The sequence below is a fragment of the Terrapene carolina genome, unplaced genomic scaffold (genome assembly GCF_002925995.2).
Source record: "Terrapene carolina triunguis isolate 2854851 unplaced genomic scaffold, T_m_triunguis-2.0 Scaffold33891, whole genome shotgun sequence".
In the NCBI taxonomy this organism is placed as follows: Eukaryota; Metazoa; Chordata; order Testudines; family Emydidae; genus Terrapene; species Terrapene triunguis.
The window spans coordinates 13,169,851-13,180,753 of record NW_020698242.1 but is presented as its reverse complement, the minus strand read 5'-3'; the positions used below and the strand labels follow the sequence as shown (position 1 = coordinate 13,180,753).

At 66.1% G+C, this 10,903-nt stretch overlaps 2 protein-coding genes across 3 annotated transcripts in view; one reads left to right on the top strand and one right to left on the bottom strand.

Annotated features, from left to right (window-relative positions):
• The first annotated feature begins 1,906 nt into the window (after positions 1-1,906).
• LOC112123008 (putative solute carrier family 22 member 31) lies at positions 1,907-7,804 on the top strand. The gene is made up of 8 exons (XM_026663618.2): positions 1,907-2,106; positions 2,288-2,442; positions 3,486-3,654; positions 4,568-4,713; positions 4,954-5,056; positions 5,512-5,726; positions 6,408-6,519; positions 7,242-7,804. The coding sequence occupies exons 1-8, from the start codon at positions 1,907-1,909 to the stop codon at positions 7,657-7,659; spliced, it is 1,518 nt and encodes a 505-aa protein (XP_026519403.1). The 3' UTR covers positions 7,660-7,804.
• A 1,841-nt stretch (positions 7,805-9,645) lies between these two features.
• Positions 9,646-10,903, bottom strand: part of LOC113409584 (cadherin-15-like) — a 23,242-nt gene continuing 21,984 nt past the window's right edge. For both annotated transcript variants that reach the window (XM_029914239.1, XM_026663685.2), the window contains 2 exons: positions 10,527-10,691; positions 9,646-9,849 (listed from right to left, as the gene is read on the bottom strand). In XM_029914239.1, coding sequence (XP_029770099.1) covers positions 9,652-9,849; positions 10,527-10,691 — 363 coding nt within the window. In that variant the 3' untranslated portion in view covers positions 9,646-9,651. The remainder of the gene's footprint in view (positions 9,850-10,526; positions 10,692-10,903) is intronic.

The window sequence follows — 10,903 nt, the reverse complement described above, 5'->3', positions numbered from 1 at the left end:
CCCCATGTCTCTGTGCCCCTGTTGGGGTAGCGCTGCCCAGGTGCCCATGCGTGGGATGGGGACACTGAGCTGGGCTCGCTGGGCGCTGTGACCCCAGCGATGCACCGGCCCTGGCGTGCTCTGTTGCAGACCCCCAGACGGACCCTCCTGGCCGGTAGATGCACCTGCTGCTTCCCCGAGGGTGGCTGGGGAGGGCGGGACGGGCTGCAAACACTGAGTCACAGGCACCTGGGCACTTCCAGCCCTGCATGCTGCTTTCATCTGCCCACCTCTTGGCAGAGCTGTGGGCCCCGCCCGGGCTGCTCTAGCTTCCAGTCTGCCCGGCCCGTCCTAGCCGTGCTGGCTGCAGGGCTCCTGCCTGGTGTCTGGCCGAAGGTCCCGGGCTGGTGGTAATCCTAGAGCTGGTCCCGCACACACCTTGTGTACCCGTAGCAGGCGCTAGCAGCCTTGGCTTTTCCCCCAGGAGCCCTGATCAGGCGTGATCCCCTGGTGCTAAACGTGGGTCTGCCTGGGGACCGGCGCTAGGGTGACCAGACAGCAAGTGTGAAAAATCGGGATGGGGGTGGGGGGTAATAGGCGCCTATATAAGAAAAAGCCCCAAATATCGGGACTGTCCCTATAAAATCGGGACATCTGGTCACCCTAACCGGCGCTGAAGATGCCTCCAGAGGTGGCCCCACTGGCCCTGGCCCCAGCAGAGCTGCCCAACTGCCGTCTCCTTGTGCGTTTGCATAATCCGCAAACCTAGCTGTGGTTTTGTTGCAAAATGTTGGGTGGGGAGGACAGTTACGGGGCTGGGAGAAGAGCCCTGCCTGCCTAGCCAGGCCATGGCGACATGCTCCCGGTGTCGACGTTCGAGAAAGTGCCCTGACTTGAAAAGCCTGCACCTCCCTGCCCCTGCCCGTGCTGTGGGAGCAGGGGCTGCGGAGTCTGAATCCCACTGCTGACACCAACTCCCTGGGGACCTTCATTAGTGCTCCCCCTGGGAGGGTTGTCCCAGCACTGGGAGGCCTGTGGGTGGGGCAGGGGGCAGATTGAGCTGGATTCTGCGGCTGCCCAGGCCAGATGTGCAGTGAGGGTCCATGCTCTCGGGGGCTGTGTGCAGGGGAACGAGATTGAGCCTTGGAGCGAGTGGATGGGCAGAGCCCTGGGTGAGAGCTCCCTGCCTTCCTGTGCTCGGTGGGGGGCGCTCCATCCCCCTGGCCGGGCTCTGCTTCTCCAGCAGTGCCTTGGGGGGGGGGTGAGAGTCGCATGTCTCGGGCAGTTACTTCCTTCCCCTGTTTGCTGCTTCCTCTGCACTTGCTGGCAGAGACAGAGTTTTCCAGGGTGTTTCCTGCCATCCCTGGGCAGCGGGGGTAGGGGGTGAGGAGATGCCAGTTGTACTGACCCCCAGGGGTGCCTGCGTTCAGAGTGCAGCTGGTTCCCTTGGTGGGTCCCTGTTTGTTAGTGATGGATTTGCATGGCGGGCGGAGTGGAGATCACCTTAAATTCACGCCTTGTCCTGCCTCTGCTCTACCGCCTTGGGCAGAGAGCCTGTCTGACCTGGATAGCTAAGCATGGTCAGACCTGATCAATGGCTGGATGGGAAACCTCAGGGCAATGGAGGAAGTGGCTCTGGGATGCTGGAGGGGATGTACTGGGCTGTGATGTGCTGCTGGAGGGTCCTGCCCTCTGGATGGGACAAAGGAAGGTCCAGGCTTGTTTTGCAGCAGTCAGGGTGTTCGCGTCAGTGGCCTGGCTGAATTCCTCATCCTGCTTCTCTAACCTCCCCCTGTGCTTTCACCTGGGCCTTCCTGCCCGAAACCTCTGAGCAGTGCGCCTGCTGAACAGCTGCAGGGGTCCAGCCCAGAGGGGGCTGCATTGCAGTGGGGGATGGGATGGGATGTCCCCTGAGTGGCCTGGAACGATGGGACGGTACCATGTCTGCTCAGCTCACCCCCGTATTAGGCCCCTTCAGGGCAGCATCAAGGACTTCATGGCTCACTCGTCCTTCCTCTGGCAGTGGGACCTGGTGTGCTCGGATCGCTGGAAGGTGCCACTCGAACAGACCACCTACTTGCTGGGCTGGCTCAGCGGCTGCATTGCGCTCGGCTTGGCCTGCGACAGGTAAAGCACCACCCACAAGGGGCCCCTGATCAGACCCTCCCACCCGGCCAGGTGCAGCATTGTCCATAACCAGCCCTGACCCTTGGGTTTGTGGCCAGCCCTGATATGTGCCCTGGGGGGTGGGGGCTGTTCTGTGTCTCTCCCCCTGCCCAGCTCACTGCCCATTGGCTCTCACCTCTAGGTTTGGCCGGCGTGCCACCTTCGTGTTCTCCTTGGTGCTGGCGGTTCCCCTGGGCATCGGTGTGGCGCTGGCGCTGAATTACATGATGCTGCTGGCGCTGCGGCTCCTCCTCGGTGCTGCGCTGGCTGGCACCTTCCTCTCCCTCTACGTTGCACGTGAGTCCACTTGGTCCGCCACCGGACACGCCCCTTCCCTGCTCCAGGAGAGGGCACCCCGCGGAGCTCCATGGCCCTGTGCATGTGGCCCCTTGCCCTGGCTTTTATAGTATCCCTTCTTTGTATTACTGGGGCCCCAGACATGGACCGGCACCCTGGTGCTAGGCGCTGTACGAACACAGACCAGACCGACTGTCCCTGACCCTGAGAGCTGACAGTCTAAGTAATTACCTCTGCAGCTCCCTCTCCCTCTCCTTCCCTCCCCCCCCCCCCCCGGCCGGGGGGTGGAGAGCCCAGCTGGGCTCAGTTTGGGTCTGGTCTGGGAAGTGATGTGTCCTTGCCCCGTCCTAGGGTCACCTGCCAATGTAACCCCAGCGCCCTCCCTCCATGTGGTGGGCATTGTCCTTCTCCAGCTGACCAGCAGGGGGGTTTCAGCGCAGGCTGGGAAATTGTCCTGGCTGGAGCCCTAGGGCAGATGGGTGACGTGTTCCTGGCTGTATGGCCCCCTGGCTGGCTCACGGGGCAGCCGCTCTGAAGCGTGTGATGCCCAGCTAGGTTCCTCTGAAACACCAGTGTAACTGGCCCTGGGACTCCGGCGAATGGTCCCCTGCTCGGCGGGGAGTGGCTGCCAGGAGGGAGCCGGAGGCTAGGGGTGTCTGCTGCAGCCCCGGGGAGTGGGGAGAGCACACGGTCACCTGGGGAGTCGGCCCCCCTGCGAGCTGAGCCGCACAGGGCTGTATTTGCTCCCACATTGCCCAGGGCTGCAAGGCCCAGCCCCAAGAGGCTCTTGCTTGTGCGTTGCTCTGAAGAGGTGACCCGGGGGCTGTGGGGGAGCCTGACTCCGCAGCCCCCCTCCCAGCTGGCGCCCCTCATCAGTCAGGCCAGGCTGGGAGCAGAAGCCGGCCAGGCTGGGAGCAGAAGCCGGCCAGGCTGGGAGCAGAAGCCGGCCCCGCTGTCCCTGCCCAGCGCTCGCCTTGCGTGGTGTCAGCCTGATCTTACACCCCCGGTCTGGTCTGAGCAGGGCCTTTCTCTCCCCACCCCAGGGCTGGAGCTGTGCGACCCTCCCCACCGGCTGATGGTCGTCATGGTTGCGGGGTTCTTCTGGGTTGCCGGGGAGCTGCTGCTGCCGGGCTTGGCGGTGCTGTGTCGGCAGTGGCGGCTGCTGCAGGGTGCGGTGACGCTGACGCTGGCTGTGCTGGCCACCTGCTGGGGGTAAGGACCGGCTGTGCTGCGGGGGGGCTGGGAGCTGGGCGGGGCAGGGCCAGCCTGGCTTTGCCGGACACTGTGGGAAGATGGCCGGGGAGCTGGAGTGGCTGGGGGGAGAGCCCCACCCTGAGGCACTGGGCCCCATCACGCCCAACCCTTCCCTGACCTATACAGCCTCCTATGCCAGAGCTGACGTGCTGGCAGGGACCCAAGACCCAGCTCCATGGCATGAGCGGCCCATGGGGAATACAGGCAGCGCCTCCTCCCCCCCACACGTCCCAGCGATGGTGAATCCGGCTGGCAGCGACTCTGGGACTGCGGCTGGGTCAAACGCGCCCCAGGCCCTTCAGCTCAAGTGCGGCGCCGGCTGCCTCCGAAGGGGCCCTTGAGCCCACGGGGCTGGGGGTAAATATTTGCTCCACGCAGATTAAACACAGTTAATTTATTTGCCAGGTTGGTTCTGAGCTTTGTGGCCTGATCAGACCTGGGGCTTGCAGGGCAGGTGGGTGTGGGGGTGGCAGAGAGAGCGGGAGCTCAGTTAGCCCTGGACGGGGCTAGAATGTCACTTCCTCAAGTGGCAACGTGGCAGGGAGCGGCTGTTGGGGGGCAGGAGCAGCGGCTGGGTCCCTGTGCTGCTGGCCCCAGGATTGGGGGGAGCCTGGTGCAGGCGCTGGGGGGCGCTGCTGGTGTGGGTTCCCCGTCTAGTCCCCGGGTTGAGTGCACCCCAGACTGTGCAGAGTAGATGGCTGTGATGGGTCACAGTGAGCCTGGCCTGGCTTGGTGCCACCGTCCCTCGCCCGGGGGGCTCCCTGCAGGGCTGCCCCTGCCTGGCAGGGTGCGGAGTGTCGTGGGAGCAGGTTCCGTGCGGCCGCGTGCTGAGGTTGGGCCTGCGGTGACCCTGGTGACGCTCTCCCTCCAGCTGCCCGTCGCTGTTCCCAGAGTCGCCCCGCTGGCTGCTGGCCACGCGGCAGCTGGAGAAGGGCAGGAAGGGTCTGCGAGCCCTTGCTGAGGGCAACGGCGTGAGCCTGGAGGACGAATTCTACAGCCAGGAGCACCTGTTAGCAGGTGAGAGCTGGGCCCGAGGGCCCCGGCCGCGGGTCAAAGTCAGGCTGAGTCCTGTGCTGTTCTCATGTGGCGCACTCCCCCCCACCCCCCCCAGTCTGAACCTGCTCCTCCTCCCTGTCCCCCCACCTCCCGGCCTTGGCTGAAACACTAACGCTCTAGGACCCAGCTGTTCCTAGGCTCCGTCCCTCCCTCTGGCTCTGCCCCGGAGCTGCGCTGACCCTGCTGCTCTTGCGCCCCCAGAGCTGGAGTCTGACGGGGTCCCGCTGCCACGCTACCACACCCTCTGCGACGTCTTCTGCACCCGGGTCATCTGGAAAAACAGCCTCATCCTCGGCTTCACGGCGTAAGGACCCATCACGTGCTGGGGGCAGGGAATGGCTGGACCATGGGCCTCCCTGCTCCACCTTGTGCCTCCTTGGCTCTCCTGGGCACTTCCCCGTGTGCCAGGGCAACCTTGCTCCCAGCTCTTCTAGCATTGGGCTCCCCCGTACACACAGCCCTGCTGATGCCTCTCAATCCACAGCACCCCCCATACTCTCCCTGCTATCCCAGCCCTGAGCTCCCCCAGCACGGTTCTGTGCCGTCCTTCCCTCCAACCCGCCTGCCCCTGCTCTCCCCGTCCCGGCTGCCCTGAGCCTGAGCAGAGCTCGCTGCTTGTGCAGGCTGCATGGCGGTGAGTGATGGGCACAGAGCTCGCCCGGCGGCCAGGCTGAGACCCTCCCAACTCGCGTCGCGTGCCCTAGCTAGGTCGCGGTTCGGCTGCCCTCCTCGTGAACAGCGCCCCCTGCCCTCCTGCAGGTTCATCGGCAGCGGGATCCGGCACTGCTTCACCCGCAACCTGGCTCCCTACCTCCCCCGGTTCTACTTCTCCTACTTCCTGCTGGCGGCGCTGGAGGCCGCGGCCTGCCTCTTCCTGTGCGTCACCGTCAACCGCTTCGGGCGCCGCCCCATCCTGCTGCTCTGCACCATCCTGACCGGCATCGCCTCGCTGCTGCTGCTGGCCCTGACGCAGTGTAAGGGCCGGGGGGCCTGGCCTGGCCCGTGGGGACTAGCAGTTCTGCCCCATTGCATGCTGGCCGCCCCTCCGCTGGCGCTGGTCCTTGGGAAGGAGGGGCGTGAGCTCCCTGGGTCTCCCGGTAACTGCGAACCAGCGTACAAGTCACAGCATTCGTGCCCAGCTGCTCACCCAAGCCCTGAACCCCAGGTAGCTGCCCTCCCCTCCACCCCCCCAGGGCAGGGCAAGCCACCCCAGCCGGTGGGTAAGTCATGCTGCGAGCCTGGGACTCCAAACCACCTGGCTTCCTGCTGCGGCCTTGTCCCCCTCCCGCCCTCCTTCCCCCCAGCCTTGGAGTTACTCCCCCCAGGGTGGTGAGAGCCAAGGAATCTGCTGGCGGCTCTGCCCACCCCTGATACTGGAGAGGGGTGGACCCCTGGTTGGGGAGGGGGCATTCTGAGGTGTGTGCTCAGCCCCTCTGTCCTGCCCAGGGAGCAGCTGCCGGCGCCAGGCGTGGGCTGCTGGCGGTCTCCCTGGGCTGGCACATGGGTACATTCCCTGCCCCACTCACCAGGCAGGGCTTAAAAACCCTGTGTTGTAAATCCATGGGGGAGCCAGCCCTGGAGCCCACCTGCACCCAAGGCCCCAGCTAGCCGGACTGTGGCGTGCGCTCACTCCGCTCCCTCGCTCCTGACTCTAGATCTCCTGGACTGGATCATCCTGACCCTCTCTGTCCTGGGCATCGCGTACTCGCAAGCGGTCACCATGCTCAGCATCTTCTTTGCCAGCGAGGTCCTTCCCACCGTGGTCAGGTAGGAGATGGGCCCGCACTGCAGCCCCGCGTCTCCCACGGCAGCCATGGGCTAGTGCGTGATGCAGGGCCCGGAAAGGTGGAAGGGGAGGGGGCAGAACTGGCTTCCCGGGGGGGGAGGCTGTAGCAAGTTCTCTGAGGGGTGGGTATTGAGCCTCAAGAATCATAGAATATCTGGGTTGGAAGGGACCTCAGGAGGTATCTAGTCTAACCCCCTGCTCAAAGCAGGACCCAATCCCCAACTAAATCATCCCAGCCAGGGCTTTGTCAAGCCTGACCTTAAAAACCTCTAAGGAAGGAAATTCCACCACCTCCCTGGGGAACCCTTTCCAGGGGGACCCCTTGGGAATAGAGCCAGCTTCCCCCAGTCTGATCCAGTGCCCCAGCCTGGGGGCTGCCCCTACAGCTCTCCCTGTGATGTACTGCCCCCAAGTCAACCAAACCGCTGCCTGCATGCCATGGCAGAGTCCCGTGGGGCATGACCCTTGTGTCCTCCTGCCCCAGCCAGCCCATGCCCCACTGCTGGGAGGACACAGCCAGGCCTGGGGGCTGCTTCACGTGGTGCTTGGCTGCTTGCCCAGGCAGGGGCCAGGCCCAGCCCAGCTCCCAGGCAAAGCCCCAGCTCTCCCAACCGCCAGGTTGGGGTGTGGCACCCCCTTGCCCCATGCTCTGGTCAGGAGGAGGCGCTGTCCCTCGGTGAGGGCCTGGTGTGTGTGTCCCCAGGGGCGCTGGGCTGGGCCTCATCATGGCTGCCAGCTTCGTGGGCAAAGCGGCTGGGCCCATCATGGACATCCAGAACAACCGGGGCTTCTTCCTGCACCACGTGGTCTTTGCCTCCTTCGCCATCCTCTCCGTGCTCAGCATCATGCTGCTGCCCGAGAGCAAGGGCAAGGGCCTGCCCGAGTCGCTGCAGGACGGTGAGAGTCAGCGCCGGCCCCCGCTCTTCCGCTCCTCCCGCCGCAGGGACCAGCTGCCTCTGCTCTCGCCCCGCAGCGCCGGCCACGCCCCCGAGGCCCAGGACTACGCCCGCCTCGTCACTGCCACCAAGAAGATGCTGAGCTCCCACCGGCGCACCCCCCCGCGGCACAGGCAGCTGCTGCTGGAGCCTGCCCCGGGTGGTGACCCCCAGCAGGAGATTTAGCTGGGCTGGGCTGTCTGTGGGGACTGTGCCCTGTGGGCGGGGGGACAGCACCCAGTGTTAACTGCCCTGGGGCTACAGGCGTCTCCTGCGCCCAGCGGGCTGTGTCGTTTGTGTGCGGTACCTCCTGGGGCCCATCGCACGACCGTCTGCGGGCAGCAGCTTCCTTCTGCTAGTCTGGAGGCCCTGGCGTGACGGTTAGGTGCCATGCGCAGCCTCCTACCGGCGGGGCTGCTGCCTCTGCCTTGCCTGGGCCTGCCTCACTGGGGTGTTTGGGGGCTCCCACACCCCCTGCTGCGTACCAGCCCTGCAGGGAGCGGGGCCTGGAGGAGAGTGCCCCCCACCCCCTCCTAAGGAGCCCGGCTGGGAATGGGGGGCTCAGGGAACACCAGTCCCTCTGCCTCCTGGCCAGGTGAGTGGCTCACTAATAAAATGTGCCTTATTTCTAGCCTGGGCCTGGTTCTGCTTTCTCTCTGGGGGCCTTGGGGGGAGGAGGCTGGGCTGGGGGGCCCCGGCCTAGCACTGGGCAGCCCCCTTAACCCAGGCCCAGGAGCAGCACTTCACTCCCCCTCCACTGGCAGGTGCCCCCTGCCCATGCAGCACCCAGCTCCAGCCAGTGCCGCACTCCAAGTCTCTTTATTGGGGGGTGACGTAGGGGGATTCTCACCTGGCACTTGTCAGAACCTCCCCAGGGAACAGAGCCTCCTGGCCCTGGCACAGCCCTCGGCCTCCTCGGGTGCCAGCGTGGGGCTACCCCTGCCCTGAGCGCCCCAGCCAGGCAGGGCCCGAGGGGCTGGCTCAGCCAGGGGCTGCTGCCCTGCTCCCTCCTGCCTCCCTAGGCTAGCTGTGCCTTGCCGCTGCCCCCCGCCCTCGGCCCTGCCCCCCCCGCCGCCTGGCTTGAGCAATTCCCCCTGCTGGGGGCCTCTGCAGGAAGGGGCTTCCCCAGGCGTCCTGGGCCTGAGCTGCTCCAGGGCCCCTGCCAGCCCTGCCCCTCACTCCTGACCCCCTGCTCCCCTTTTCCTGCACTGAGCTCCCTGGCCGCCCCCCTGGCAGGACCCCCCCCTCCCTTGGAGGACTTTGTTCTCTGCCCTCTCCCAGCTCAGCTACTCCAGGAGCCGGGCTCCCAGCCAGTCTCTGCCCCTTCCACGTCTGCTGCAAGAGTGCCCTGAGCCTCACTGCATAATGTACCTCCCCCGTAGCCAGCCCTGCCCCTCTCCTCCAATGCCAGCCCTGCCCCTCTCCTCCCCCTGCCAGCCTGGCCCCTCTCCTCCCCCTGCTCCTCTCCTCCATAGTCAGCCCTGCCCCTCTCCTCCCCCTGCTCCCCTCTCCTCCAATGCCAGCCCTGCCCCTCTCCTCCAATGCCAGCCCGGCCCCTCTCCTCCCCGTGCTCCCCTGTGCCCTGCCCCTCTCCTCCCCCTGCTCCCCCTCTGCCCTGCCAGCCCTCCACCTGCTCCTGGCTGCCTCCTGCTCCCCAGCCTGCCCCTTGAGAGCCAGGCTAAAGTTAAGGCTGGCTGTGGTGCTCTCCCCATTGCCCGGTTGCTGGTGCCCTCTGCCCCTTGTGCTGCCCCCGGCTTTGGACGGTGGCCTGGCAGGAGCCTCCCCCCAGAGCCCAGCTCAGCACTCGCTGCAGGTTGAGCTGGGCGCATGGGTCTCTGTGCAGTTCTCTCATCCCTGCGCCCTCCTGGGGCTGGTGGGTGGGCAGAGGCCGGGCTGAGCTGCAGGAGCTGGCTTCGCCCAGCCCAGCCCCTGGCATGTGGGGGGCTGCCTGGGCCCCGGGCTGGCTCTGCTGTTAAAAGCAGCTTGTTCCCAAGGCTGGTGCTGTTCAGGTGTCCCGTGCCCGGGGCTCAGCAGCGCTAGGGCCGTGTCCTGCAGAGGCGGCTGCTCTCAGGTTCTGCTGGTGCTGGGCAGGACCCAGCCCCCTGCTCGCAGGATTCCCTGACACTCAGGAGCGAGCTCTGCCCCCCCGGTCCCTGAGTCCCCCTCCCTGCCCCAGCCCTAGTGCCCGTACAGGTCTGCCAGCCGGCGGAAGCGCGGCCCCCACTCGCTGAGGTAGTCGTAGTCTTGGTCGCCATCCGTCAGGCTGGACACGATGGAGCTGAGCGAGCCGGCCACGGAGCCGGAGCCCTCGCAGTCATAGATGAGGGCTGTGTCGTAGGGGGGGATGTTGGGGTCGCTGTCGGCTGCTTCCAGCCCCTGGGAACAGGAGAAAAGGGCTGTGAGGCTGGGGGGAGGGGCGTGGCTACTGGCTAGTTGGCAGCAGCCCTTGGGCCAGGCACCTGTCTCCATGCCCAAGCTCGGCCCTCCTGCCAGCGCCTGGCCTGCCCCTGCCGCCTGTGCCCACCCCTCAGATCCTGGGAGCCCCATGGTGCCCACTGGAGCACCAAGCCCCACCCATGTCGAGCCAGTCACAGCCTGAGTGTGGTGTGGGACCCCAGTTCCCTCCCTCCTGTGCCAATGTCACCCCTCCCACTCAGGGCAGGGGCTGTGTCTGTCCTTGGAGGGGCCCAGCATGGTTTGGATGCTGGAAAAATGATCCCAGCGGGCAGGCTGCAGCGCGGCTGGAAGCCAGCCGAGCAGGGCCCTGGGGCCAGCAGACTGGCCCTTTAGGAGCCCGGCCGAGCAGGAGCTGGCAGACTGGTCCTGGGGGCACCCGGCCGAGTGGGGGTGCTGGGGCTAGAGACCGGCCCTGGAGGCACCTGGCCGAGTGGGGGCGCTGAGGCTGGCAGACTGGTCCTGGGGGCATCTGGCCGAGCGGGGGCCCTGGGGCTGGCAGACCGGCCCGGTTGGCCCATTGACCTCTTCCAGCTTGGCAGGAGCACGCCGGGGCCGGCTGGGAGCAGCACCAGCCCATGACATTGCCGCCCGCTCACCTCATTGATGAAGTCTTCGATGTCAGAGGGGCTGGCGGGCAGTTTCCGTGGATAGGGCGGGGTGGCGTAGCTGTAGGGAGTGTCTCTCCGGATTGGCTGCTTGCCCGGGGGGCAGGGTAGGGGGAAGAAGTCAGGATTGCGGAGCTGGTTTATGTTGTAGGCGCCCTACGGAGAGAAAAGCTTTAGCGCCTGCCAGGGGCCGCTGGTGAGCAGGTCCCTGCCTGCGGGGGGCGCTGGGCTGCAAGGGGCAGCAGCAGTTTGGTGCTGCCCAGTCTGGTGTAATATGGTGTGTGTCCCCTAAACAGGAGAGACGGGGGACAGCAGGGGGCTGTGGGTCGGGACCCAGGGGCAGGGCTGGGCTAGCAGGGGGCTGTGGG

What these genes read in the sequence shown, in the direction of transcription:
- LOC112123008 (XM_026663618.2), top strand. Translation starts at nt 1,907, where the DNA reads ATGGGACGGTACCATGTCTGCTCAGCTCACCCCCGTATTAGGCCCCTT. An exon ending in CTCGGCTTGGCCTGCGACAG is followed by an intron (nt 2,107 to 2,287) that starts GTAAAGCACCAC and finishes TCTCACCTCTAG; the next exon opens with GTTTGGCCGGCGTGCCACCT. An exon ending in GTGCTGGCCACCTGCTGGGG is followed by an intron (nt 3,655 to 4,567) that starts GTAAGGACCGGC and finishes CTCTCCCTCCAG; the next exon opens with CTGCCCGTCGCTGTTCCCAG.